Source organism: Cavia porcellus, unplaced genomic scaffold (assembly GCF_034190915.1).
Source record: "Cavia porcellus strain 051 isolate PalLab524CR breed Dunkin Hartley unplaced genomic scaffold, mCavPor4.1 scaffold_6, whole genome shotgun sequence".
Classification (NCBI taxonomy): domain Eukaryota; kingdom Metazoa; phylum Chordata; class Mammalia; order Rodentia; family Caviidae; genus Cavia; species Cavia porcellus.
The window spans coordinates 39,587,509-39,612,980 of NW_026947489.1; the positions used below are offsets into that span (position 1 = coordinate 39,587,509).

Below are 25,472 nucleotides of genomic sequence, written 5' to 3' on the forward strand. Positions count from 1 at the left end.
GGCTCTTATGTCACTGAGTTATATCCCCAGCCCTTGTTACTTTTTTTTTTTTAATTGGTAGCCAGGATTGAATTTGACCACATGCTTTCAAGGCAGGCGTTTATGCCGCTGGGCTAGATCCCCAGCCCTTGTTACTCTTTTAAAAAGAACTTTATTTATAATTAGGAGTCTTCCTCTGTTATTTTTGGGGTTTTTTGGTATTTTGAGACAGACTCTTCTTACATACTTCTGACTGGCCTTAAACTTACTATGTAGCCGTGGCAGGCCTGGAACTTGGAACAAATTTTTTGCCTCAGCCCACTGAGTGCTGGGATTATAAGACCCAGCCCTTTGTAAGTTTTGATTTTGAAACGTCTTACTGAGTCACTAAATTGTGCAAGCTGGTCTCAAATTTGAGATCCTCTTGTCTCAGTCTCCCTGAGTTTTGGGATTATCGGTGTTGCCCCATGCTTGGCTTATTACTCTTTCTCTTCAACGTATATTTAGTTATGTTAGGATGTCTTTTTATTCCTATTTCTAAGAGCATCTAATAAAATAGGCCCATATGCTGCTATATTATTTACAATGGTATGCTTTTGTCCAGACTTGCCTTTTTTGGCATTTGGTTGCTTTGCTTTACTCTAGTCTGAAACCACTTGAGAATATAATGAAATTTCATTTATTCTCCATATTGATGTAATACAGTTATATAGAGATGAATTTTAGCTAGATAACAAGCTTCCTTTTGCATAAAGAGAAATTTAATCTTTTTCCAGGAAGTAATCACAAATGAACATGTTGTAGCTATGATGAAAGCAGCCATCAGTGAGACAGAAGACATGCCAATGTTTGTGAGTAATTGATTGTTGCTTTTTAATTTTGTGTAACAGAATTATCCATGAAATGGCCAAAAACCTTTAAAAAGGAGGTCACTTTGGAGTTCTTAAACAATGACCAGCTTAACAGCTGGGTGTAAAGTTAACCTCTCCAAACCCAAGGGTCACATGACAATTTTTATTGACTATTTTCTCCCTATCTCTCCCCTTTAGGAGCCTAAAATGACACGCTCTAAACTGAAGGAAGTGGTAGAGAAGGGAGTGGTAAGTGGTGTGGCATTTTCTTTACTTTTTTGGCTTGGTAATTAGAATTTAATTCTAGGTTATTCATAGGGAGAAAATATGGAAAAATTTTGTTTTGGGTTTTCCTTTTTTTTTTTGTACTGGGGATAGAACTCATGACCTTGCGCTTGCCAGGTAGGTGTTTATGCTACTGAGCTAAATCCCCAGCCCTGGGTTTTCCTTTTTAAAGAATTATTTGTAAGCCAGGTGCGGTAGCACACAGCTGTAATCTCAGCACTGGGGCTAAGGCAAGAGGATTGCAATTTTGAGGCTCGCTTAGGGAACTTAGTGATTTCCTGTTTCTAAATAAATAAAAGACTGGAGCTGTAGTAGAGTGCAAAGTGCTAGGATTCACTCCCTAGTTATATATCCCCCACCACCAAGAAACAAGAAACAGGGATAGGGAAGGATGCTCCTGAATTACATCAAACCCTTTACCCTATACTGGTTCTGACAAAATGGTCAGAGCATAACAGACCTGAAATGTGACATCTTAAGGCTCTTTAGAGAAAGATCTTAGGGTCTAGTTGTCTTTTGTTTGTAAGGTGATTCTGATTGTGTCACAATTAATGCACAAGAAATTATATATCCTTAGTGGTGTCTTCTTAGCAGTACGTAAAAGCTATTAAAAGATTCTTTAAAATATTTCCATTTTAGGAGCTGAGGATATAGCTCAGAGCTTAAGTGCCTGTCTGGCAAGCACAAGGTCAGAAAAAAGTTTTTCAGGCTGATGGTGGCACATGCCTGTGATCTCAGAACTTCGGAGGCTGAGGCAGGAAGATCACCATGAATTTGAGGCCGATGTGGGCTATGTAATGAGTTCAAGGCCAGCCTGAACTTCATAGGGAGATCTTGACTCCCAAAAAAAAAAGTTTCCGGGGCTGGGAATTTAGCTCAGTGGCATAAACGCCTGCCTTGCAAGCAGGCAGTTGTGAGTTCGATCCCCGGTACCGATAAAAAAGGAAAAAGACAAAAAAAAAAAAAAAAAAAAAAAAAAGTTTCCTTCCTAGGTTCAGTCCCCAACACTGTAAGAAAATAAGAGAAACAAAACTTTTCTTTCAACTCCACTATGAAAATTTTCTTTTTCTTTTTTTTCTTATGAAAATTTTCAAACTACAAAATGTTGAAAGAATGTTATAGTCAATCATGATTCCAAGTGTAATATTTCATCATGTTTGCTTTATTGTCTGTATTTATTTGCTTCTTCCCAAACTGTTTAAGGCTGGATGACATGATGCTTTCCCCTAAATCCTTCTGTAAGAACTCTTTGTGGTTGATGTTTTGGAGGTATGCCAGTAGTGCATTTGTATAATTGATTTTTTAAAATTATTGTTATGTCTCTTAAGTGGTATTTTCCAAGAACCCATGTGGTCTAGGGTTGGATCCCCAGCACTAAAAAAGAGTTCTGATGTCAGAAGGCTACTGTGACTAAAAATTTTAGGTGTGTTTAGTTTTATAGTTTATAAATTTACAGGTAGTTTTCATATCCATTGTTCTGTATGAACCCATGCTATGATATAAAGTTGGTAAGCCAGGCTTTTTTTCTTCTTTAAAGATAAAAATGAATCTTAATAGATTTACCTTAAGTCAAGTCTTGACAAATATTTGAGGGTATACCCTCCACACTAGGTCATTGTAGATACTTGTTAGTTAGATAACTCTTTGTGGGTTACAACGTGAGCACAAGTTCAAGCTGAATCACATAGTGAGACCCTGTTTAAAAAAAAAAAGCAAAGTGATAAACTTCAGGGAATTCTTAACGTTCTCTTTGATAGGTGATTCCAACATGGAATATTTCTCCAATTAAGAAGGCCAATGAAATTAAGGTAACTTGGAAGTGACTTTCTTTTCCAGAAAAACTTCATCAATTTTGAAATCTGAGTATGTCCCTTACACTTTCTAGATTTTTTTTGTTTTAATTCCAGCTTTGATTTCTTTTCCATTCTCTTATTCTTAAGTTTGTATATCAGATCCTTTAACCCTTACTTTGAGTTTGTTGGTCTAGCTGCCCGTTACGCTCTTAGTTTTTTTTTTTCTGTCTTACTCTCTCCCCTTATTTTCTAAATTCATGTAGTTTTGCATTTCCCAATACTGTATTTCTTTCTTTTTTCCTTTTTTCTTTCTTATTTTGATGTTGCTGAGTCCATGCTTTACCACTAGCCACACTCCCCAGCCCTACTAATTTCTACCTGTGCCATGTAGCCTCCCCAGTTTGTGGATATCCACCTTGAAGAAGATGACTCCTCAGATGAGGAGTACCAGCCAGATGAAGAAGAGGAAGATGAGACTGCTGAAGAGGTCAGTGAATGGAGTGTTCATAGGTAATAGTTTAATAAGGCAGTGTATAGTATTGGTATGTTTTATATAGAATATTGAAACAGTTTTTTTTAATCATTTCTTTGATGTAAGTTGTTTTTCTGTTCTTTATCTCAGTTTTGTAGCTTATATTACAGATTGTAACATAAACAATGTAGAAAACGTATATTGAATAAACTTAGTACAGTTGAAATAATTATATTGTGAATCCTGATGAAACTTCTTCCAGAGTCAAGAAATGTAACATTGCCAGGACAAACCCAATTTGTTCTTCTCAATTTGTTTCTTCTCTTTCTCTCTAAAGATAATCACTATCCTGCCTTTTTTGTTAATTCCTTGCTTGCTTTTCCTTTTAGTTACATCCCCTAAATTGTGCATCTTTGTACAATGTAGTTCAGTTTTCACTTTCTAAAAACTATGTAAATGGACGTATGGTGTTTTGTTCTGGGTTTTTTCATTTTTGTTCAACGTCATGCCTTTGAGATTTGTGTATATTGTTGCTTGTAGCCATAGTTTGTTCTTTTTTTCTTTTTTATGTACTTGGGATCGAACTCATGACATTATACTTGGGCCACTGAGCTAAATCTGCAGCCCAGTTTGTTCATTTTTATCACTGTGTTAATATGCTGTTTGATTTTTAGTATTTTCTTTGACTTGTTAGTAAGAATTTTCAGCCAGTGTCTTATACTTACTGCAAACACTGTAATGTAGATGAGGGTAGTGGTCAGATACCTATCCCCTCTTTGGATATTAAGCTATTTAAATTCATTTTCTTTCTGTAATTAAGTGATTGATATTTTGTGATTCATTATCATGCTACTTCCAAATCAATGCCTTGAGTTACGGATACACACACACATATGAACTGGTTGTTTTCTAGAGCTTATTGGAAAGTGATGTTGAAAGCACAGCATCATCTCCACGTGGGGCAAAGAAATCCAGATTGAGACAGTCTTCCGAGATGACAGAAACAGATGAAGAGAGTGGTGTATTATTAGAGGTAAACCAGCAATTTATAAAAGAGATGAATTAGACACAACCATAGAAGCAAACCTCATTCAGCTGTTCAAATAGATGATATATTTATAGTGATTCTGATCTCTTTACCCCTTTTGAAGTTTCTTACCTTAGTGAACAGTTGCATGAGACAGGCTGTTATGGCACATGTCTGTAATCCCAACACACAGGAGGCAGATGCAGGAGAATTGCTGCAAATTTGAAGCCAGTCTGGACTACATAGTGAGCTCAAGGTCAGCCTGAGCTACATACTGAGACCCTGTCTCCAAAATAAAACATAAAAAAAGAGCAAGAGAGAGAAGACTGGGACCTAGTGATAGAGGAAGAACTATTCTGAGTTCTCATTAAGGGACTAGAAATATGTAACTGGCAGGTTTTTTTTTTTTCCTACCTTTTTTTCTCTCATACCCATTGTCCTTAAATAATTTTTATTAGATTTTCTACTTGGTTTTTGTTTTATTTTGTTTTTGTGGTACTGGATTGAATGTAGAGCTTTTGTACTAAGCTGTATCTCTGGCTGACTTTATATTTAAATTTTGAGATAGGGTTTCACTATGCTGCTAAGTTGCTCAGGCTGGGCTTGAATTTGTGATCCTCCTGCTTCAATGTCCTGAAGGATTTGTCACTTTTTGGTAACCTAAGTAGCGTTCTGTTGGCTTCACTGGAAATAGGATGAATCCTTATTAGGTCTGTGTACTTGACAGTGCCTTTGTTTTCCTGTATCTCTATTGAGACAAGAAGAAAAAGATCTGTTGTACTGGGACTTTGCCTCTTTCTCTCTTTCCTCCCTCCCTTTTCCTTTTCTCTTCCCTGTACCCCTTTCATTTCGTCCTTAACACAATTGCCCTTTTTAATCAGGCTGAGAAAGTTACCACACCTGCCATCAGACACATCAGTGCTGAGGTAGTGCCCATGGGGCCTCCACCCCCTCCAAAGCCAAAGCAGACCAGAGATAGCACTTTCATGGAGAAGTTGCATGCAGTAGATGAGGAACTGGCTTCTAGTCCTGTCTGCATGGATTCTTTCCAGGTAAGATCATTATTCTAGTCACTAAAGAAGTGAAAACGTGGTAATTTAGGTTCCTGGGGATTTAGCTCAGCGGCATAAGTGCCTGCCTTGCAAGCAGGCAGTCATGAGTTCGATCCCTGGTACCGATAAAAAGGAAAAAGACAAAAAAGAAAAGAATGTGGTAATTTAGTTGTTGCTTATGTTGGGGAGCATTTACTTTTTATATAGTAAAAGCCATGATATAGTATTTGTTCCCTATTTGGTTTGTGCCATTTTCTCTTACAGAAAAATGATAGTTGTTCATACCAGCCTTGAACATACTGTGTAGCCAGGCTGGCCTTGAACTCTCAATTATTCTCTTGCCTCAGTCTTCTCAGTGCTGAGATTACAGCCATGTGTAACTACACCTGACTTTTAAAATTTTTTTTGAGATACTGTCTTACCATGTAGTTCAGGCTGGTTTTCAACTCACTACATAACCTAGGTTGGCCTCCAACTTCTAGAGATCCTTCTGGCTCAACCTCCCGAGTGCTGGAATTGCAGTTGTGTACACCACTGAGCCCTGAGAATAGCAAGTTCCAATGGAAGGAATAAACAATGGCAGCACATTTTTAAATGTAGATCAAAGGAATAATCTTCAGATGGATTCTCCCAGATACTAACCATTTGTCTTAGTTACTTTTCTACTGTCTTCCTCTGTCTTTGTGCATGTTTTACTTTTTGATCCAAGTGTCGAGGATTGAATCCCAGTATCTTCATGTATGCTAGGCAGGTGCTCTACCACTGAGCAACACTCAGCTTCCACACAGCGCAACACAACAAAACAAAACAAAACACTCAAAACAGTACTGAGTGTGCTGGTGCACACTTAAAATCCCAGCACTGGGGAGGCTGAGGCAGGAGAATTGCTGCAAGTTTGAGTTTGAGGTCAGCCTGGGCTACATAGTTCATGGCCAGCCTGAATTACATAGCCAGACCCTATGTCAAAAAACAAAAAGCAAAATAAATAAATAAATAAAAATTATTATATGGGATATATTGCAGTCATGGTGTTCTTTTACCCCAAATGTTTTGTTGTGTAATATAAAAGTTCATTTTCCTTTATTGCCACAGTACAGTTACCAAAAACAAAAACAACAAACCCAAAACTCCCAAAAAGTGGTTACCAAAATCAGAGTATGATAACTTTTCTTCCTTACTTATTTAGAGGCAGGGCCTTGCTGTGTAGTTCATGCTGGCTGTGAACTCACTATGTAGCCCAGGCTGGCCTTGAATTTGTAGTGATTCTCTTACCTGGGCCTCCCAGCTACTGGGATTACAGGTGTGTGCCACTACATGTTTGTTTTTTCTTTTAGAATTCAGTAATCTCACTTAATTTATTGAACTCAGATTTTGCTGGCTGTCCTAATGACACCTGTTACAGTAGAAAATAAAATTTGTCTTTTTTGATCCAAGACCTATTCTAGGATTAGATGTGCATTTTGTTTCTTGCCCTTAATTTATTTAACCTGGAAATGTCTCAGGCTTTTTTTGGTGTTTCATAACTTTGATGTTTTAGAAGATTATAGGACAATTATCTGTAAAATATTCTTCAATTTGATTTTTCTGGTATTTCCTCATAATCATATTCAGCTTTGTACTTTTTTGGGGGAGTACTGGGGATCGAACTCATGATCTTATGCTTGCCAGGCAGGTGCTTATGCCACTGAGCTAAATCCCTGGCCCTGTAACTTTTGTATGTACACTACAGAAGAGCTATATCCTCAGTTAATCATATCAGGAGGCACAGTTGTCTGTCACCTCAACTCTCATCACTTGGCCAAGTTGTCTACTTCTTTTCCTCACTGTAATTTTCTTCTTTTTTTAAATTTGGTCCTGGGGATTGATCTCATGACCTTGCGCTTGCCAGGCAGGTGCTTATACCACTGAGCTAAATCCTCGGCCCCCTACTGAAATTTTCCATTTTTAAGCAGTATGTATCTTATTAGAGATATCATTTGAGGCCAATATCTTATTTATTTATTCATTTAATTTTTTGTTTATTTGTTTTTTTGAGACAGGATCTCACTGTGCAGTTCAGGCTGACCTTGAACTCATAGTAGTCCTCCTGCTTCAGATTCCCTAGTGTTGGGATTACAAGGATGCGGCACCATGCCTGGCAGTGGTCAACTAATTTTAGTTGCCTGAAGCATTTATTACTATGGTTAACATCAAATGATTACTTTTTCTTTTTTATAATTGGAATAAAACTCAAGACCTCACACTTCCCAGACAAGTCCGTGCTGCTGAGGTATATCTGTGGCTAAATGATGACTTTATAATTCTGTTTTTAAGGGCTGGGGATTTACCTCCCTAACATAAGGGCCAGCCTGGCAAGCACTTGGTCGAAAGTTCTATACCCGGTATTGGGAAAAAAAAATTAGATGTATAATTTTGATTTTATTTTAGTTATTTTTAATGTTTCCAGTATTCCTCCCCAGACTTTTTTCCCCTTACTCAGTTTTTATTTTATGAAAAAATAAAATTTCATTATCAAGTAGTTAAAGTATAGCAGTAATTAATACACTGTGTATCATTATCTTCAAAGTACTAGTTACTCTTAAGTATAAGACATTGATGAGAAAGATTCTCTTACAGAGAAGCAACAAATAGATAATCACACAAAACATTTTTTTCAGTGAACTGAGAGAAATTAATAGTATATCCCCATCAGGCTTGTAGGCCTGTGGGAAGCATGTCAGTCCTAAAATTTAAAAATATCTGATTGACAGGCCAGGGATATATAGCTCAGCTGTACAGTGCCTGCCTGGCAAGCACAGAGTCATGAGTTCGAACCCTTGTACCAAATAAAAAAAAAAAAGACAGTTGAATGAAACAACTTTAAAAGGATCATTTTATTTCATTATCCTGCTTTGGAATAATTAAATAGTAGTGCTATTTTATCTAATCATTTAACAAATATTGAATGGTTAAAATTGAAAAAAAAAACTAAGGAACAAAAATTATTCTTTATGGAACTTTTAGTTTATTAGGAGGAAAAAGCAATTCAATAATTTCAGACTGTGATAAATGCTGTTGACTGAATTGAAATACAGGAAGTATGATAATGCCTATCAGAGAACTATAGAGCAAAAAATCTTGAGGAAATGACATTGGATCCAAATGTGAAGGAGCTAGGTTTGTAAAAGATCTGGAGGTAAAGATGCTTCCTACAGAGGAGATAGCACATTTTAAGTCCTTACGGTCAGAGCATGTTGGTATGTTAAGGAATAGAAAGTAGCTCTGGGATGGACTTACAGGAGAGAGTGGTAGGAGTGAGATGAGCCATAGGTGAGAGCTAGGTCATGCAAGTCTTGGCATGCTTGTGGTACAGAGTTGAGGTTTTATTTTATTTTATTTTATTTTATTTTTAGCCAGGCTTCTTACTTTGTAAGAGGTTTTATTTTAATCATTAGAAAAACTTCTTAGGGGCAGGCCACCATTGGGACTCTTGTATAGCCAACCAGTCCGGGCAGGGAGGAGAAGCATTCAGCCCAGCCTCTGTGCACATGTAGGGGACTCTCCCACAGATAGCCAGCGTGTGCTGAGAAAACCAGCCAGCCATGCCTTGGTGAAGCTGTGAGTATCTAAAAGAAGTCCTTCCCACACTCTATAGCCTCTTGGGGAACCTTGATTAGGAGAAACCAAAGTGCCTGACCCTAACCCCCTACACTGTGGACAGGTAGCCAATGTGGGAAGTTCCTAGGAAGTTCCCACAACCCATCTGTCTGGAGAAACCCAAGAAAATAGTAAGATGAAGGAGCCAAAGACAGTCTCGGGCTTCTGGCCCAAACAGAAGTCCCAGTAGATTTAGACATGGAAGACAGTGGAAGTCGTACACTTGAAATTTCTAGAATGATGGCAGTTGAAGTAAAGAAACTACTTCATGAGGCTGTAAAAGAAATCAGATCAGAAGCTAGGCGTGGTGGCTCAAGCCTGTAATCCCAGCACTCTAGATGCTGAGGCAGGAGGAGCTGGGAGTTCGAGATCAGTGTAGGCTACAAAGTGAGTTCAAGGCCAGCCTGAACTCCATAGCAAGACCCTGTCTCAAAAAGACAAAAAAAAAAAAAAAAAAAAAAAAAATTCACATCAGAAATAATATCATCTCAGGTAAAAGATGAAATGACAAACAATATAAGGGCTGCTAAGTATATCTAAAGAAGATACAGATAAAAAGAGAAGCATGGGAGAATGAGGGAAACATTGAATGAACAAGAAAATTGGAATGTATGAAACAGATTCAAAGAAGTATCCAGGAAATTAAAAGCTCAATTGAAAGTTGGCAAAACCAGCAACTTTTGAATGAAACTTGAAGATAGATTGGAAGGCAAGATGACAGCACTTGTGAATGGAAAGATCTCTTAAAAACAACAAGGAACCAGGAAGAAACAATTCAACGGCTGTAAGATGACCCCAAAATAATTTGAGAATGATAGGTTTCAGTGAAAAAGCAGGAGTCAACACAAATGATGTAAAGAGACTATTTATAGAAGTAATAATAGAGAACTTCCCAAGCACAAATGAGTGAGGCATATAGAACTCCAGCTAGCCATAACCAAAATAAATCTGTACCCAGCCACACAATAATCAAGATCTCAGAAATGTAGCGCAAGAACAGAAAATTAAAGGCTGTTAGAGAAAAGAAACATCACCTATAAAGGAAAACCCATCAGAATCATGACAGACTTCTTAACACAAACTATGAAGTCAAGAAGAGCTTGAACAGGGGCTGGGGATTTAGCTCAGTGGCTTAAGCGCCTGCCTTGCAAGCAGGCAGTCGTGAGTTTGATCCCTGGTACCGATAAAAAGGAAAAAGACCAAAAAAAAAAAAAAAAAAAAAAAAAAAAAGAAGAGCTTGAAATATTTCAGGTCTTGAAAGAAAACAACTTCCAACCCAGATTGAGGTAATCTGCAAAATTGTCTTTCAAAATTAATGAAGCGGGGCTTGGTGGAATGTGCCTGTAATTCCAGCACTCAAGAGGCTGAGGCAGGGAAATTGCTGTGATTTGAAGGCCAGCCTGGGCTACAAAGTGAGTTCAAGGCCAGCCTGGACTACAAAGTGAGTTCAAGGCCAGCCTGATCTGCATGGCATGACCCTGTCTCAAAAATACAAAAACTGTTGGATGTGATGCTGCACAGTATAATCCCAGCACTTAGGAGGCTGAGGCAGGAGGATTGCAGCAAGTTCAAGACCAGCCAGGTCTCAAGGACAGTTTTAACTGCATAGTGAAACCTTGTCTCAAAAAGAGGAAAAAAAAAAAAAAAGACAACAGCAATGACAAAATTAATGGAGAAATAAGGTATTTCCATGATAAAGAACAACTGAAGGAATTCATTACCACCAAACCAACCTTACAGAGAATACTGAAGGATATTCTAAAGAGATAAAAATGACTATGGTCTCAGGAATAGCAGCACAGTGGGATTACCAAGTGGGACAGACAGTTGAATGGAGGGGAAAAGTGGGGAGCCAGTAGCAGGAAAAAAGCATGGCAGTGATGAACCAGTTCGTGTTGGCTGTAACCATTAATGTAGATGGCCTCAGTTCACTGATACAAAGAAACACAGGCAGAATGGATCAAGAAACAAGATCCATCAATATGTAATATACAAGAAACACATTAACTTGAAAGGAAATTCATAGACTGAAAGTTAAAGGAGAAACACAATGCTGCATACAACAGGGAACCAGAAAAAAGCAGGGGTAGTTTACCTATCAACTGCATAAGGGATAAGAAAGAAACAGCATATTTATACAATGGAAAACTGCTCAGATGTAAAGGATAATCATGAGGCTCTTGTAGGTAAATGGATATAACTGGAGATCATGCTTTTGGGGAAATGGTTTGGATTCACATAGGTGAACATCCATGTTGTCTCCCTAGTATAAAAAACTCAAGAAGTAGATCCTATGAAAGTGCAAAGGGAGGAAACATCTAAAAGGGAAGGGGAGGTAGTCATTGTTAATTCTCTATTATTTCATTTTAAAGTCTTGTTCTCATTGTTTCGTTTTGATTAGTTTAATTCTGTTTTGCTAGGTTTGACTGTATTTTATTTTTTGGTACCGGGGATTGAACTCATGACTTTTGCACCTGCCAGGCAAGTGCTTAGGCCAATGAGCTAAATCCACAGCCTCCTGGTTTGAGTTTATTATACCTGATAGTATGGGCAGCTGTTTCGAAGATAGCAAGATAAAATATGGTAGCCATTGTTGATTTCCTATTATTTTGTTTTGAAGTCCTGTATTGCTTTCACTGTTGTTTTTTGGTTTTGTTTTGTTTGTTTTGTTTTTCGGTATTGGAGATTGAACTCATGACCTTGTGCTTACGAGGCAAGTGCTTTTGCTGGTGAGCTATATGCCAGGCCTTCACTGTTTTGTTTTGATAGATTTAGTTGTTTTATTTGATTTTGTTAGATCTGATAGTATGAGCAGCTATTTTGAAAACACAAGGCATTATGTGAACCATTATTGATTTCTGATTATCTTGTTTTGAAATCCTGTATCACTTCCCCTGTTTTGTTTTGATTGGCTTTATTCTGTTTTATTTTGTTTGGCTTTATTCTGTTAAAAAAAAAAAACAAAAACTTCTTGGAATATTTTCTGATTGATGCTAAAAGCCTCCAGGCTGGGTGCAGCAGTGTATGTCTGTAATTCCAGCATTTAAGGAGGCTAAGACAGGGTGATCACAAGTATTGTTGTCTTCAAAGTAGTTAGTAAAAGTTACAAGAGCAGTAGTTAGTAAAAGTCACATGGGTAAATGTGATATTGAGAAACTGAAATCGTAAATAACCAAAATGTACAATAAAAGAAATTGTTTAGATAGAAAGAGGAGCTAGGGTAGGGGAAAAGGGAAAGGAAGGAAGCAAGGGAAAAGGGGGGAAAAAAAAAGTTCTGCTACTAGTGTCTATTCATAAAAAAGAAGGGTTTGTGTTAATATTGTTTGGATAATTTTTTGTTTTTTGACACAGGGTCTTGCTATATAATTCAAGTTGACCTTGAACTCAGCGTGTAGCCCAGGCTGGCCTCAGATTGCAGTGATCTTCCTGCTTCTGCCTTCCAAGTGTTAGAACTATAGACGTGTAACACCACGCCTAGCCCTATTTACTAATTTTGCAGAAATTGACATGCAAATCTATAAGTTCATTTGGAAATGCAAAGAAAACACGCATAGCCAAAATAATGTTGAAAAACAACAAATTTTATACTTTCTGGTTTCAAAATTAATACATTGTTACAATAATGAGGAAATTCCAGTACTGTTCCATATATAGGCCTACAGATAAATGGAACAAAATTTAGAGGTTAGAAGAAAAAAAAAAAAAAAATATATATATATATATATATATTTTTTTTTTTTTAATCGGTACCAGGGATCAAACTCATAACTGTGCGCTTCCAAGGCAGGCGCTTATGCCACTGAACTAAATCCCCAGCCCCCAGAAGAAAATATTAACACGTTTACAGTCAATTGATTTTTTTTTTTTTGGTCTTTTTGAAATAGAGTCTCCTGCCCGGCTAGTTAATTGATTTTTGACAAGTATGTAAATATCATTTAATGGGAAAAGAATAATCTTTTCAACAGATAATAGTAGAACAACCCAAAGTCCTCCTGCAAAAGAATGAAACTGGATTGTTACTGCACACCATGTTTAAAATTAACTCAAAATGTGTTGTCAGGGCTGACAGCATAGATCAGAAGCAGAGCACTTGCCTAGCATGCCTGAGGCTCTGGGTTTAATCCATGAGTGTCAAAAAAACCCCATCAGCCTAAATTTAGCACTAAATAACTTTTTAAAAAAGACAGGAGTAAGTCTTTACAACTTTTAATGAAGCAGTGATTTTTCTTTTTTTAGCTGTAACACCAAATGCGTAAGCAATAAAATAAAAAAGTTAATATATTAGATTTCATCAAAAGGAAAAAGATACCAGGTATGGTGGTGTATGCCTGTAATCTCAGCACTCAGGAGGCTGAGGCGGAGGATTTACGAGTTTGAGGCTGTCCTGGGCTACAGTGGGAGTTCAAGGCTATTGAGACCCTGCCTCAAAACCAAAACAAACAAACAGGACCAGGAGTATAGCTTAGGGGTAGTACACTTGCTTTGCTTTCATGATGCTTTGGTTTCAATCTCCAAAAAGAGAAAAAAACTTAATACCAAACTAACAAGCAGTTGGTTATCACTTTATTCTTACTATGTTGGCTATTATGAAAAAGATATGTAAACAATAACAAATGTTGGCAAAGATTTGGAGAAATGTAGAACTCTTATATAGTGATTGTGGGACTGTAAAATGGTTTTACTGCTTTTGGAAATGGTCTGGCAGTTCTTTTAAAAGTTAAATATTGTTATTGTCTGACTTAGCAGTTCCATTCAAAAAGGGCTGAAAGTATATGTTCACACAAAAACTCTAGACTAGGCTGGGTGTGGTGGTGCACACCTGTAATCCCAGCACACAAGAGGCTGAGGCAGGAGGATTATTGTGAGTTCAAAACCAGCCTGGGCTACAAAGTGAGCTCAAGGCCACTTGCATAGTGAGACCCTGTCTCAAAAAGACACAAACAAACAAACAAAACCCCTATAGACTAATGTTTATAGTAGCATTATTCTAAATAGCTTCAAAATAGAAACAACCCAAATTACCATTTAATGACAAGTGGTAAAGAAAACATGGTATATTCACACAATGAAATATTATTGGGCAATAAAAAAGTACTGGTACATGTTACAAAGATGAAGTTTGAACCCATGCTAAGTGAGCGTAAACAGGCAAGGTTTCTGTTTATATGAAATGTGCAATAGGAGGAAATTTATAGAGACTAAGAGGAGGAGGAGGAGCAAGTGACTTAATTGGCTATGGAATTTCTTTTCAGGATGATGAAAATGTTCTGGAATTAGTGGTGAAGTTGCATAATTCTGTGAAGATATCCACCTTTAAAAGGATGAACTTTTTAACATATGAGTCATATATCTCAGTAAAGCTGCCTAAAATTTTTCAGATAATAATAGACCTAGATTATTTAGAGACGAGATCTTGTGACTGAGGCTAGGAGTCAAAGCATGGAGAAGCTGAGGTTTGGAGAATGTGGAAACATTATTCACTTAGTGGTTTCCTTTTCTTGCTCCGATGGCTAGCCTATGGATGATAGTCTCATTGCCTTCAGAACCCGTTCTAAGATGCCCCTGAAGGATGTTCCTCTGGGCCAACTAGAGGCAGAGCTTCAAGCTCCAGACATCACCCCTGATATGTATGACCCCAATACAGCTGACGATGAAGACTGGAAGATGTGGCTAGGGGGACTCATGAATGATGATGTGGGGAATGAAGGTAAGTGATTTCGTTTGCATCTATCACTTGCTCTACTCATTATGGTAAAGTTTTCACTAATTGGAAGTCTAAAGAATGGGATTGTGTGGACTAGGGGTTTAGCTCAGCAGTTTGAATGCTTGCCTCGTAGGTGCAGGGTTATGAGTTTGATCCCTGATACCAAAACAAAAAGAAAAACAGAAGAATGGGATTGTGGAAGCTGAGGATGTAGTTCAGTGGTAGAGCATGTGCAAAGCATGTGGAAAAAGCTCTGGGCTTAATCCCCAGCAACAACCACAAAGTAAAAAATGTGGTTGTGTCAGAAAAACAGCGTCGTATTTTTCTTCTGTTCTTAAGCTATAATTAACACATAGAATGACTGTGATCTCCGAAAGTATAGAAATTTCTCCTTACCACTACGCAAACAATTCTGCAGCTATAGACATCAGCTGAGCCTCTGATTCCATTCAATACTATGTACCTTAATACAGCCTTAGATCCCAAAGGTTGAGAGCTCAGTCCCCAATACTACCAACTTTTAGATGCAGTTGCCCAAAGGAAGAATGTTACCAGAACTGAGGAAGAACTATTGATCACATAAAAGTTTGGATGGAAATAGACTAAACAATTGGATAGATAGGTAGTTGAAACTAGAGTATATAATAAGACTAAGTAAGTGAACAAAAATAATAAGTCCTTGAATGTACTTTATCATGCTGTTAATCATTATTTTGTACATCATTTGGCAAATGTTTATTAAGTATTTTTCTCATGTAGGCATCCTGCTATGGTCTGTGAAAGGTAAAAGAATCTAACTTGTTTCATCTGGAAATAAAATCTATATGAATATCAGAGTACCTGGCCCATTACTAGGTTCTTAATATACTCATTTTTACTTTATTTCATTTTATTTTTTTAAGAGATGGGATCTTGCTATGTTATTGCTACCTGGCAGTATTGCTGTCCTTGAACTCTTGAGCTCAAGCAACTCTCCTGTCCCAGTATGTCAAGTAGCAGGTATTATAGGTATATGCCACCACGCCCAGCTTGTGAGATTTTGGAAAAGGAAAAGGTAATTCTTGTTTAGGAAGTTCAGTTATAGCTACATAAAAGAATTGAGTGGGCGAGGAATTTAGCTCAGTGGCATAAGCACCTGCCTGACAAGTGTGAGGTTGTGAGTTTAATCCCTGATACCAACAGAAAAAAAAAAAAAAGAAGAATTGCGTGCTTGAAATGGACCTTTGTATTAGTCAGCTTTCCTATTACTGAGACCAAGTACTGAATACTCACAGCTTTCCTCTAGGACAGAAAGTTTGCCTTGGCTCATGGTTTTTGAGGACTCAGTCCATGTTTGGATAGCTTCAAGGCAGAAATATTGTGGCAGAGCAGACCTGCTCATTTCATGATGACTGTGAAGTGTAGTAGGGGAACAGTGCCAGAAAGAAAAGGGATAGAGACCAGATCATATCCAGGGTCATACTTCTAGGACCCACCCACATACACCCAGAAGGTTCCCAAGCCAGCCAGCCTAAGCTTAACCATTACAAACTTTGAAACCATTACAACCTTAATTTTGAACATGATGATGACAGGGAAAGAAGACTATTTCCCATTAGTGTGTTCCGTAACGGCCTAAGCTTCTGGGCTTTCTTATTCACCCCTTTGATAATCTGATGAAAACTTTTAAGCTTTTCTCCCCCAAATTGTGTATATTTATATACAAAAAATTTCTGTATAATTTTTTCGGTGTGTGGGGGTTTGCATTAATCTCAAAATTCACTTATTGAAGTTTCTTATTTTTAACAGCTCTCCTAACAGAGCTGTCCAAAGATGTTTGACACCAGGCTTCAAATTCTTTGCACAAAGAAATGACTAGGACAGAGTTCTGGCCCAGTGGTAGTGAACCTGTGGCATACATGCCACAGTGGGCTATTTATGTCATTGAAAGTTCTAAAAGGTTTACCATTTCTGTTGTAGTTTGTTTTGTGGTACTAGGTTTTGAACCCAGGGCCTTCACACTAAACTACATCCACAGCCCTTTTTTATGTTGAGATAGAATCTCAATTGAAAAGTTGCCAGGCTAAGTTTGACTTTAGCATCCTCTTGCCTCAGCCTTCCAGAATGCTGGGATTATAGGTGTGTACCTCTAAACCTGGCTAATATATTTAGTAGATAGTAAAATCTGAGGAAAATTTATTGTCTGGCTATGTTGTAGAGTCATTTTGTTCTATTACTAGGACTAAAACTCAGTTTAATATTTGAGGAACATGTTTCAATCACAGGGTCTCTTGGCAATTTAATTTTTGTTGTTGTTTCTTTGTTTCAGACAGAGTCTTGCTATGTAGCCCAGGATGGCCTTGAATTCACTGCAGTTCTCTTGCCTCAGTCTGCCAGGTGCTGGAATTATAAGCACCTGTTTTGTTACGTTTTTTATGTTGCCAAGCTAAGTTTGACTTTAACATCCTCTTGCCTCAGCCTTAAGGAATGCAAAGTCTGTTTTTTTGTCTTTGGTCTAGGCCAGTGATGGCACTTCAGTGATACTAACAGCCTATGCCATAAGTTTACTAACACTGATCTAGGCTATTAGAAAATAGGCCCAGGGATTTAGCTCAGTGGCCTAAGTGCCTGCCTGGCAAGCACGAGGTCATGAATATGATCCCCAGTCCCAAAATAAAAAAAAGAAAAAAAGAAAATACTGATAGTAAAGTGCATTCTTAAACTTTTTTATTAGTAACAACTTTGATGGTTTTAACTTTCTCATGAGGTTTGTTCAGAAGATGAGATGGTTATATTAGGAGGAAGGGCATGCACCTTCACACCCAGTAGGAGAAGTAAATTTAAGTAATATTCCTTCACCAAATGAGAACTGACCAAGAAACAATAATGACCAGGTAGTTTCTTCAAATGTACTGGCTGTTGGGAGTTGGGGAGTGTCAGCAGTCAGCAGTATTTCTCATAACGATATGTAGAATTTGAATCAGAATTAAGCAGCTGGGGTGGCACACGCCTATAATCCCAGCATTTGGGAAGCTGAGGCAAGAGGATTGCCTTGAGCTCGAGGACAGCCTAGGCTACATAGTGAGGTCCTGTCTGTAAAACAAACAAACAACTGAGAATGTGAGGTGGTGTTTACTGAGGGTACAGTTTCTAGGGCCTCCCTTCACGCTTCCTGAATATAAAGTGCATGGCTGTAATGTGGGTGTGTAGTTCTTAGTGTCCTTGGCTTGGAAGGAGTCCAAGTATGTTATAGATTGACTGGTGGAAAAAAAAAAAAAGATTGACTGATGAAATGAACTGATGGTTGGGGAGAGAGTAAAACCACTTTAAAACTGTAACATGAACTGGATGTGGTAGCGCATGTCTGTAACCCTAGCACTTGGGAGAATGAGAAAGGAGGATTGTTGTGAATTTGAGACCAGCCTGGGTTACAAAGTAAGCTCCAGGCTACCCTGAATTGCATAGTGAGACCTTGTCTCAAAAAGACAAAACAAACAAACAAAAAACAAAACATACAATTGCAGCATGTTTTTCTGTGCCTATTAAGAAGTTTAAAAAAAAACAACAACACCCAAAGCCAATGATAAACATTGTAGCCCTGTGTCTACCAGCTGTATTTACTGAGGTCTGGAAAAATAGGAAATGATGCTAGCTGTAGAATCCCAATACAAAACTATCACCATATGCTGGTCTATTATTGTAGCATCATATGCCTCACTAATGTTTTCTCATGTTTCTAGTACCATCTGATCTGTGTGTTGTTTCAAGAGCTTATTTGTAGGACATAATTAAGAGAGCATTGAGGGGCATACCAACCTAAGATTAGCTGGGTAGACACTGGCTAATCAGAACTCAGAAAAGATCTTCCTAAATGGTTTTCAACATATTTGCCAAATGGGTGTTCTGAGAAAAATATTGGTCAACCTATCTGTATGGTGTAGGCAGGAGCTGTCTATTAGAGTTCTTGCACCCAAACAGATGGGGTCCAAGTGTGTACTTAGTACCCATATGTCACAGGCTATTCCCAGAACTTCCATGATTGAGCCACATTTATAAAGAGCCTGTTGTGAAGACTTACATAGAATATACTTTGGTGATTGGGAAGACAAGATTCTGTTCCTTAGGAATTCAGGAATTTTGTTTGTTGAGATGAACCCATAATTGATCAAAAAGACTCAGATTTAGTGCATATTAATATGTCATGAACTGAGTGTAAATTCTGAGTAAGAAGTTATCAGGTTAGATTTATTTTACTTAACATTATGGTATCAAGGTATGCTTTATTCTTTCTTTCTTTTTTGCTTTCTTTCTTTCTTTTATTAAGACAGGGTCTTCCAATGTAGTTTAGGTTTGCCTTAAACTCACTATGTAGCCCAGGCTGGTTTTGAATGCTCAGTAATCCTCCTGCCTTAGCCTCTTGAGTGCTGGAATTAAAGGCATGTGCTACCATGCCTGGCCTGCCCATACAGTTAAGTGAAATAAACCAGGCACACAAGCTTAAATATCGCACAGTTTCTCATATATGAGAAACCCAAAGCATAAGTAAAGAGCAAAATGAAAAAGAAAATAATAGGAAACAGAGATAGATCTTTTGCAAATGGAAAGACACTAAGAGATAGAGGGAGAGCAAAAGAAAGGGAAAGGAAGAAGTAAAAAAAAAAAAGATGCATAATGTGCATATTTCATCTCCCCAAAATGAGTGTAATCATTATGTACTGCAAATATGTACAGTACTAATAAAAATAACAGTTTGAAAGAAAAATGAAATTTATGTAAAAAAGATACAAGGTTAATCGTAAAGTTTCTCAATAACTGTAAATCAAAATATGTGTATAATCTAAGAGATGCTCCTCAGCCTAGCTTATGTGAGACCTTGAGTTCTGTCCCTAGCACTGCACACACAAAACAGAAAAGGACTGGCACACACCTGTAATTCCAGTACTTGGGAGATAGAGGCAGGAGGGTTGCTGTGACTGTATAGTTTAAGGCCAGTAAGACCAAAATCTTGTCTCAAAAAAAAAAAAAGAAAGAATGAAAGAAGAAAAAAGATAAGCACCGTGGTATGTACCAGCTATTCAGGATGCTAGGTAGAAGGATCTTACTGAGCCCAGAAGTTTGAGACTATGTTGGGGAGCACAGCAAGAACCCATCTAAAAGATAAAATTAAAAAAAGGGAAAAAAACGTATGTATTACTTTTAACAAAAGATTCCCATTTTTCATGAAAAATGAAATGGAATTCCATAAAGCGAGTTATACTCTTCAAACTTGTGGTGTTGCTTTATAGATATTCTTTATGTATTTAATCAAGCATATATTTCAGATTTTTTCCCACCAAAATAATAATATACATATTCTATGTCTACAGCTTTTTCCTTTCTTTAATGATATAATTTAGATTTTTAAAAATTATACCATACAGAAATCTCTACTGTTTAGTGAATGCACAATAGTAAGGAATTTAGTTATTCTCTTTATGGTAGTCCTTTTTTTTGTTGTTGTTTTTCAGTTCAATTCCACAGATGCACTGGCCATATTTCAAGTTCTCAGTAGTCCCATGTGGCTAGTAGTTATTGTATTAAATGTATCTCTCTGAAAATGTTCATTGATGACCAAAGTACAACACAGTATCTTGTATAATAATCACAAGTACAGCAAATTGTGTTTCTGCAATAAGAGCCATAAGTGAATACAAATGAACAAAAACATTTGTTAGGGTAGTAGAAGTACTAAAAGTACAGATCTTTGTTTCCTTAGTAATCAAATTTTATGTGAATAACAAGTACAAAGAAGAATAAATTTGTTTCATTGGAACAGATTGTTACAGCATTGAATATCTTAGACTGCAGATATGAGTTCAGAGTAGGCAATGTGAATCCAAAACGTTTTTCTTCCCTAGATGAAGCAGATGATGATGATGATCCAGAATATAATTTCCTAGAAGATCTTGATGAACCTGACACAGAAGATTTTCGTACTGACCGGGCAGTGAGGATCACCAGTGAGTCTGTTCTTATGAATCCTACTGTTGTCTGCGTCATGTTTATCTTTTGTGTACTCTGTAGGTTTTCAGAAGGGATGTTCACAGTCCATCTAAGTTAAGACATTTAAGTTTCCTGTGTTTGTTTGTTTCTATAATACTTTAAATATATAGTTGTTGCATATGTCAGGTATTTTCTTCTTCACCCTGTAGTGGTGCGTCAAGTTCTCACAATTCGGTAAGGTTTGGCAGTACCAGGATGAATTAAGACATGGGCTGTGCCCTGTGATGGGAGTGAGTTCAGCAAAAGGAGTTGTAATACAGAGTGACAGAGAAGATTGTCTTGAAGCGGTTGTCCTCTTCTAAGGTGGAGTAAGGAGCAGGCTGAGAAGTTTATGAAAGTATTGAAGGAAGAATAATATTTTTAGAAAACAGGAACTGAGAGGGACATTACAGATCGAAGTGCACCTGCAGGGGACTGGGGGTTTAGCTCAGCGGCATAAGTGCCTGCCTTGCAATCAGGCAGTCGTGGGTTCGATCCCTGGTACCGATAAAAAGGAAAAAGAAAAAAAAAAAAAGAAAAAAAAAAAGAAGTGCATCTGCAATCCTTAAATTGTAAAGCAACAAAAAATGCATTGGGAAAATAGTGACTAGTTTGGTGTAGTTGTGTGAATGAGTGAGTGGTGGTTGGAAAGATAAATAGTGTTAGAATCTTAGGGATCTTTGGACTTTCAGAGGTTTTGTTTTGTTTTGTTTAGGTTTTATTTATTTTACAGGGTTTCACTCTGTAATTTAGGTTGGCCTTTAACTCTCTACATAGCCCAGGCTAACCTTGAACTCAGAACAATCCTCCTACCTCAGCCTTCAAAGTACTGGAATTACCAGCATTCACACCACACAAGCCTCTCACCAGTGTTTATATCTGACTTATGAAGGCTTTCCTGCCCCGCCAGGGGTAGTACTGGGGATTGAACTCAGGCCCTTGTACAAACTTCCCCCTACCTCCCACCCCCCACCATGGAGCACAGTGATAAGCATATTTTTGCAGATGTGTTTAGGCTAGAAGGGTATAGGTAGAAGGGAGAGGAGACAGGAGAGTGAATGTATTATGTGCAAGGAGAAATGACAGAGACCACGACCTCCTTTAGCTCTTGCAGTTTCTTTCTCTTTGTTTTCTACATCTTCAGGATATGCATGCCATGTCAGTCTCTCTTCATAAAACAGTATCACAGTTTGTGGACATGTTCACATTAGCTTCTTTTGCAAGAACCAGGTCAGCCTCTTCCATGTTTTTCCATTTCATTAGGAACATTACATCATCACTGGAATGTGTTGCCCCAGTAATTCTTTCTGGTTCCAGTCTTCTCTCAATGCCTGGAGTTATATCGTTCCTCTGGTCTCTCTCTTTTGGATTTGATATCATCAGCTGTGTTCAAGAAACTGGATTTCTTATTACTTTCTGACTTTACCCTGGATTTATTATTCTTACTCTCCTTCATCTTACAACTTTCTTATAACTCAGAAATAAGCTTAGAGTAGTCCAAGCTTTTCTTTAGTTCTCAAGTATTGTGCTTCTTTGAAAAGCCTTTTTACTTTAGCAGATACTCCGTTTGCCTGTTAGCCATGCACCTGACACTTTCTTTATGACCCACTCCTCCTCAGCCTCTTAATTTTCTTTCCCATATTGTATACTTTTCTACCTGAAGGACTAAGGCCATTGGGTCCTAGTATAAATCTGCCCAGGCAAGACCTGGGACTGAGAGTGATCACTCACATTAATGTCTTCCCTGTTCCTCTGTGGTAAAGCTGGACACAAGCCACTGCTGCTGGTGCCTTCTGTTCAACCTCTTGTGCATGCTTTTTGAAATTTTATTTTGAAACAATGTTTTGTTAAGTTGCCCAGGCTGACCTTGAGTTTGAGGTCTCTCTTCCTTAGCCTCTGGAGTAGCTCTGGGATACAGTTGTGGGCCATCATACTGGTTAAGATTTTCATTGCGTTTTACTGAGCTGAGTCTTCTGGATGTAGTGTGAGGCTCTGCTGTGGTCAGGGATATATTTATCTTTTTGGTGTAACTGGGACATCTTGAACTTGAAGTCAAGCAAAACTGTTTAGGTCTTTTTCAGATTTTTAGGCCATTCCATCTTTTTGAGCACTTAGCTGATTTTTAAAAAAAAATCCATAATATAATACTTAATATTTGAGCTTCTTGTATTCTATAGTTGATTGAGAAAACAGAATTTTGAATCTGTTATCAATTGGATCTTCACCTAGCTTCTATTACTATGTAACAGCTCCCTATCATGTACAAATTTATAAATGTACTTTTTAAAATCTTCTGTCATTGATGATGTCTTGGTTACTTTTCTCTTATTGCTCAGACAAAAGATGCCCAAAATGAAGGGAGGAAAGGTTTATTTAGCTTATAGTTTTTGGAGGTTTCAATCTATACTCAACTGGGTCCAAAGCTGGTGGTGTGGCTAAGCAGTAGCTGTTCATGGCAGTTACAAGTGACAGGGGTGAAAGGGCAAAAGGGCAAAGCATGTCTCCTTCCCTCTCTTACATAGTATGCTGCACACCCACCTCTGGGTGGATTCAGTCCTCACCACGAATCCCAGCACTAGACAATAAACCAATCACAAATGCTAGATTCATCCACCTCCATAACTGCATGAGGCTTGAGGGTCATCCAAACATAAGCTGTAACAGATGGAATGGCTGAATACTTCAGGTCTAAAGATACAGTGCTCTGACGTATTTTGGGAGACTTTCTCTTGGTTCCATTTGGTGCTATATGGGCCAACCAACTATGAGATTATTTAATTGTAGAATCATTCAACTCACATGTGTCTTTCTACTAAATTTTAAGCTACATGAAAATATAACTTTTTTTTTTGAGACCGAGTTTTTCTGTGCAGTTCAGGCTGGCCTTGAGCTCACTTTGTAGCCCTGGCTGGTCTCAAACTCGCAACAATCCTCTTGCCTCAGCCTCCCGAGTGCTGGGATTACAGGCATGAGCCACCATGCCTGGCTAAAAGTATGTTATCTCATGTTTGCAAGCATTTAGGGCCACAGTTGAGGAATAATTGGTCTTCAGTAAAGCGTTTTTGACTTGAATGAAAAGTATTTACGAACATTTTGTAACATTTTGCTGGAAGCGGGATGCATGTTTTCGTAAAGTTCCCCCTTATTGTCAAATGGAAATAATTTTTGCCAACAATGTACTTTTTCTTTCATTTTTTTTTTAACAGAAAAGGAAGTAAATGAACTGATGGAAGAACTGTTTGAAACTGTGAGTAATGATACTTGAATAAGATCATATGATGAAAGTAGATTTTTCGGCAAGCTCCAGCCTTTGGTTTGGGATTCTGTTTCTTTTTATTTTATTTTATTTTATTTTATTTTATTTTATTTTATTTTAAAAAGAGAAAAGTCAGAAAAAAAAAAAACCCCAAAAAACAAAAGGCATAACAACAGCAAACTCAAGACAATAACAATATAGGTTTTCAAAACAGAATGAAAGAAATTTTTACAGTGGTGGTTACATTGCATATTCTCTTTTGTTTTTCAAAGAAAGAAAATTAAAGAAAATAGAAAAAACAGAAAAGAAGGGTAGAATAATACTGAATTAAAAAAAAATTATCATCATAGAGTTGCTAGTTGATACATTACTCATTGTCATCTTAAAAAATAGTTGTCAAATTCGCAAAATCAAAGCATAAATAGTTGCTAGACACTCAAACATTGACAGTGCAAATCTTTCTGTTTAATGTTCCAACAGAAATTCAGTAATAGGGGGTGGGGATTTAGCTCAGCGGCATAAGCACCTGCCTTGTAAGCAGGCAGTCGTGAGTTCGGTTGCTGGTACTGATAAAAAAGAAAAAGACAAAAAAAAAAAAAAAAAAACCCAGAAAACAAAAAAAAGAAATTCAGTAATATAGTCATCTATCTTACACACTGTACATACCATTTTACTATTTAAAGAGCACTTTCCTTCCCTTTCACTTTCACAATATCTGTTATACATTTTGGATCCCATTATTCTGCCAGTGTTTATTATTTTTAGATTGGAGAGACAATGTGATATTTACTATTGTGAGTCTTGTTTATTTCACTATTGGGGATATTTCCAAGTTGCCTCCATTTACCTATAAAACCCTCAAGATCATCATTCTTTATGGCTGAGTAGTATTCCATTGTATAAAAATACATGATGCTTGTGCTACTGAGTTCAATCCCAGCCCTTTAAGAGATATTTCTAAAAGAGTGGTTGTTTTTGAGTTATTAAGTCAGTCCTGACCATTATAAGTTGGCTAGTTGAGAGATTTTTTTTTTTGGCATAATAGTTACCCTAAATGTGGGTTTCTGTGAGTCTTAAAGTGCAAACCCTACCTGGTGGCATCATGATTAAAGTCCTGTAATCTATAGTTTTTACTTACCTGTGTTGCTATGGGAGTGACTTACAGAGGCCATTTCTCCAGGAAACCCTCCTTTTCTTTGCCTTTAGTTCCAAGATGAGATGGGGTTCTCAAACATGGAAGATGATGGCCCAGAGGAGGAGGAGCGTGTGGCTGAGTCTCGGCCTAATTTTAACACACCTCAAGCCTTACGGTATGCTGGCCATAAACCTTAAGATTTAAAATAAAGAAATGTATGTTTCTGGACATCATATTAAATAATTTCTCCTCTTCAACTGTCTTCTGTTAATCATGTAAGGA

The 25,472-nt window shown here is 37.5% G+C and overlaps 1 protein-coding gene across 7 annotated transcripts in view; it reads left to right on the top strand.

The window, feature by feature from the left end:
- The window catches only part of LOC100734653 (GON-4-like protein), a 71,533-nt gene that overhangs the window by 17,307 nt on the left and 28,754 nt on the right, over positions 1-25,472 (top strand). For all 7 annotated transcript variants that reach the window (XR_010047775.1, XM_013158734.3, XM_013158735.3 and 4 more), the window contains 10 exons: positions 756-830; positions 1,029-1,079; positions 2,873-2,923; positions 3,300-3,395; positions 4,294-4,413; positions 5,289-5,459; positions 14,610-14,802; positions 20,676-20,777; positions 24,006-24,046; positions 25,262-25,365. Coding sequence is in view for 6 of the 7 variants with exons in the window: in XM_013158734.3 (XP_013014188.2) it covers positions 756-830; positions 1,029-1,079; positions 2,873-2,923; positions 3,300-3,395; positions 4,294-4,413; positions 5,289-5,459; positions 14,610-14,802; positions 20,676-20,777; positions 24,006-24,046; positions 25,262-25,365 (1,004 nt within the window). In the remaining variant the exon portion in view is untranslated. The remainder of the gene's footprint in view (positions 1-755; positions 831-1,028; positions 1,080-2,872; positions 2,924-3,299; positions 3,396-4,293; positions 4,414-5,288; positions 5,460-14,609; positions 14,803-20,675; positions 20,778-24,005; positions 24,047-25,261; positions 25,366-25,472) is intronic.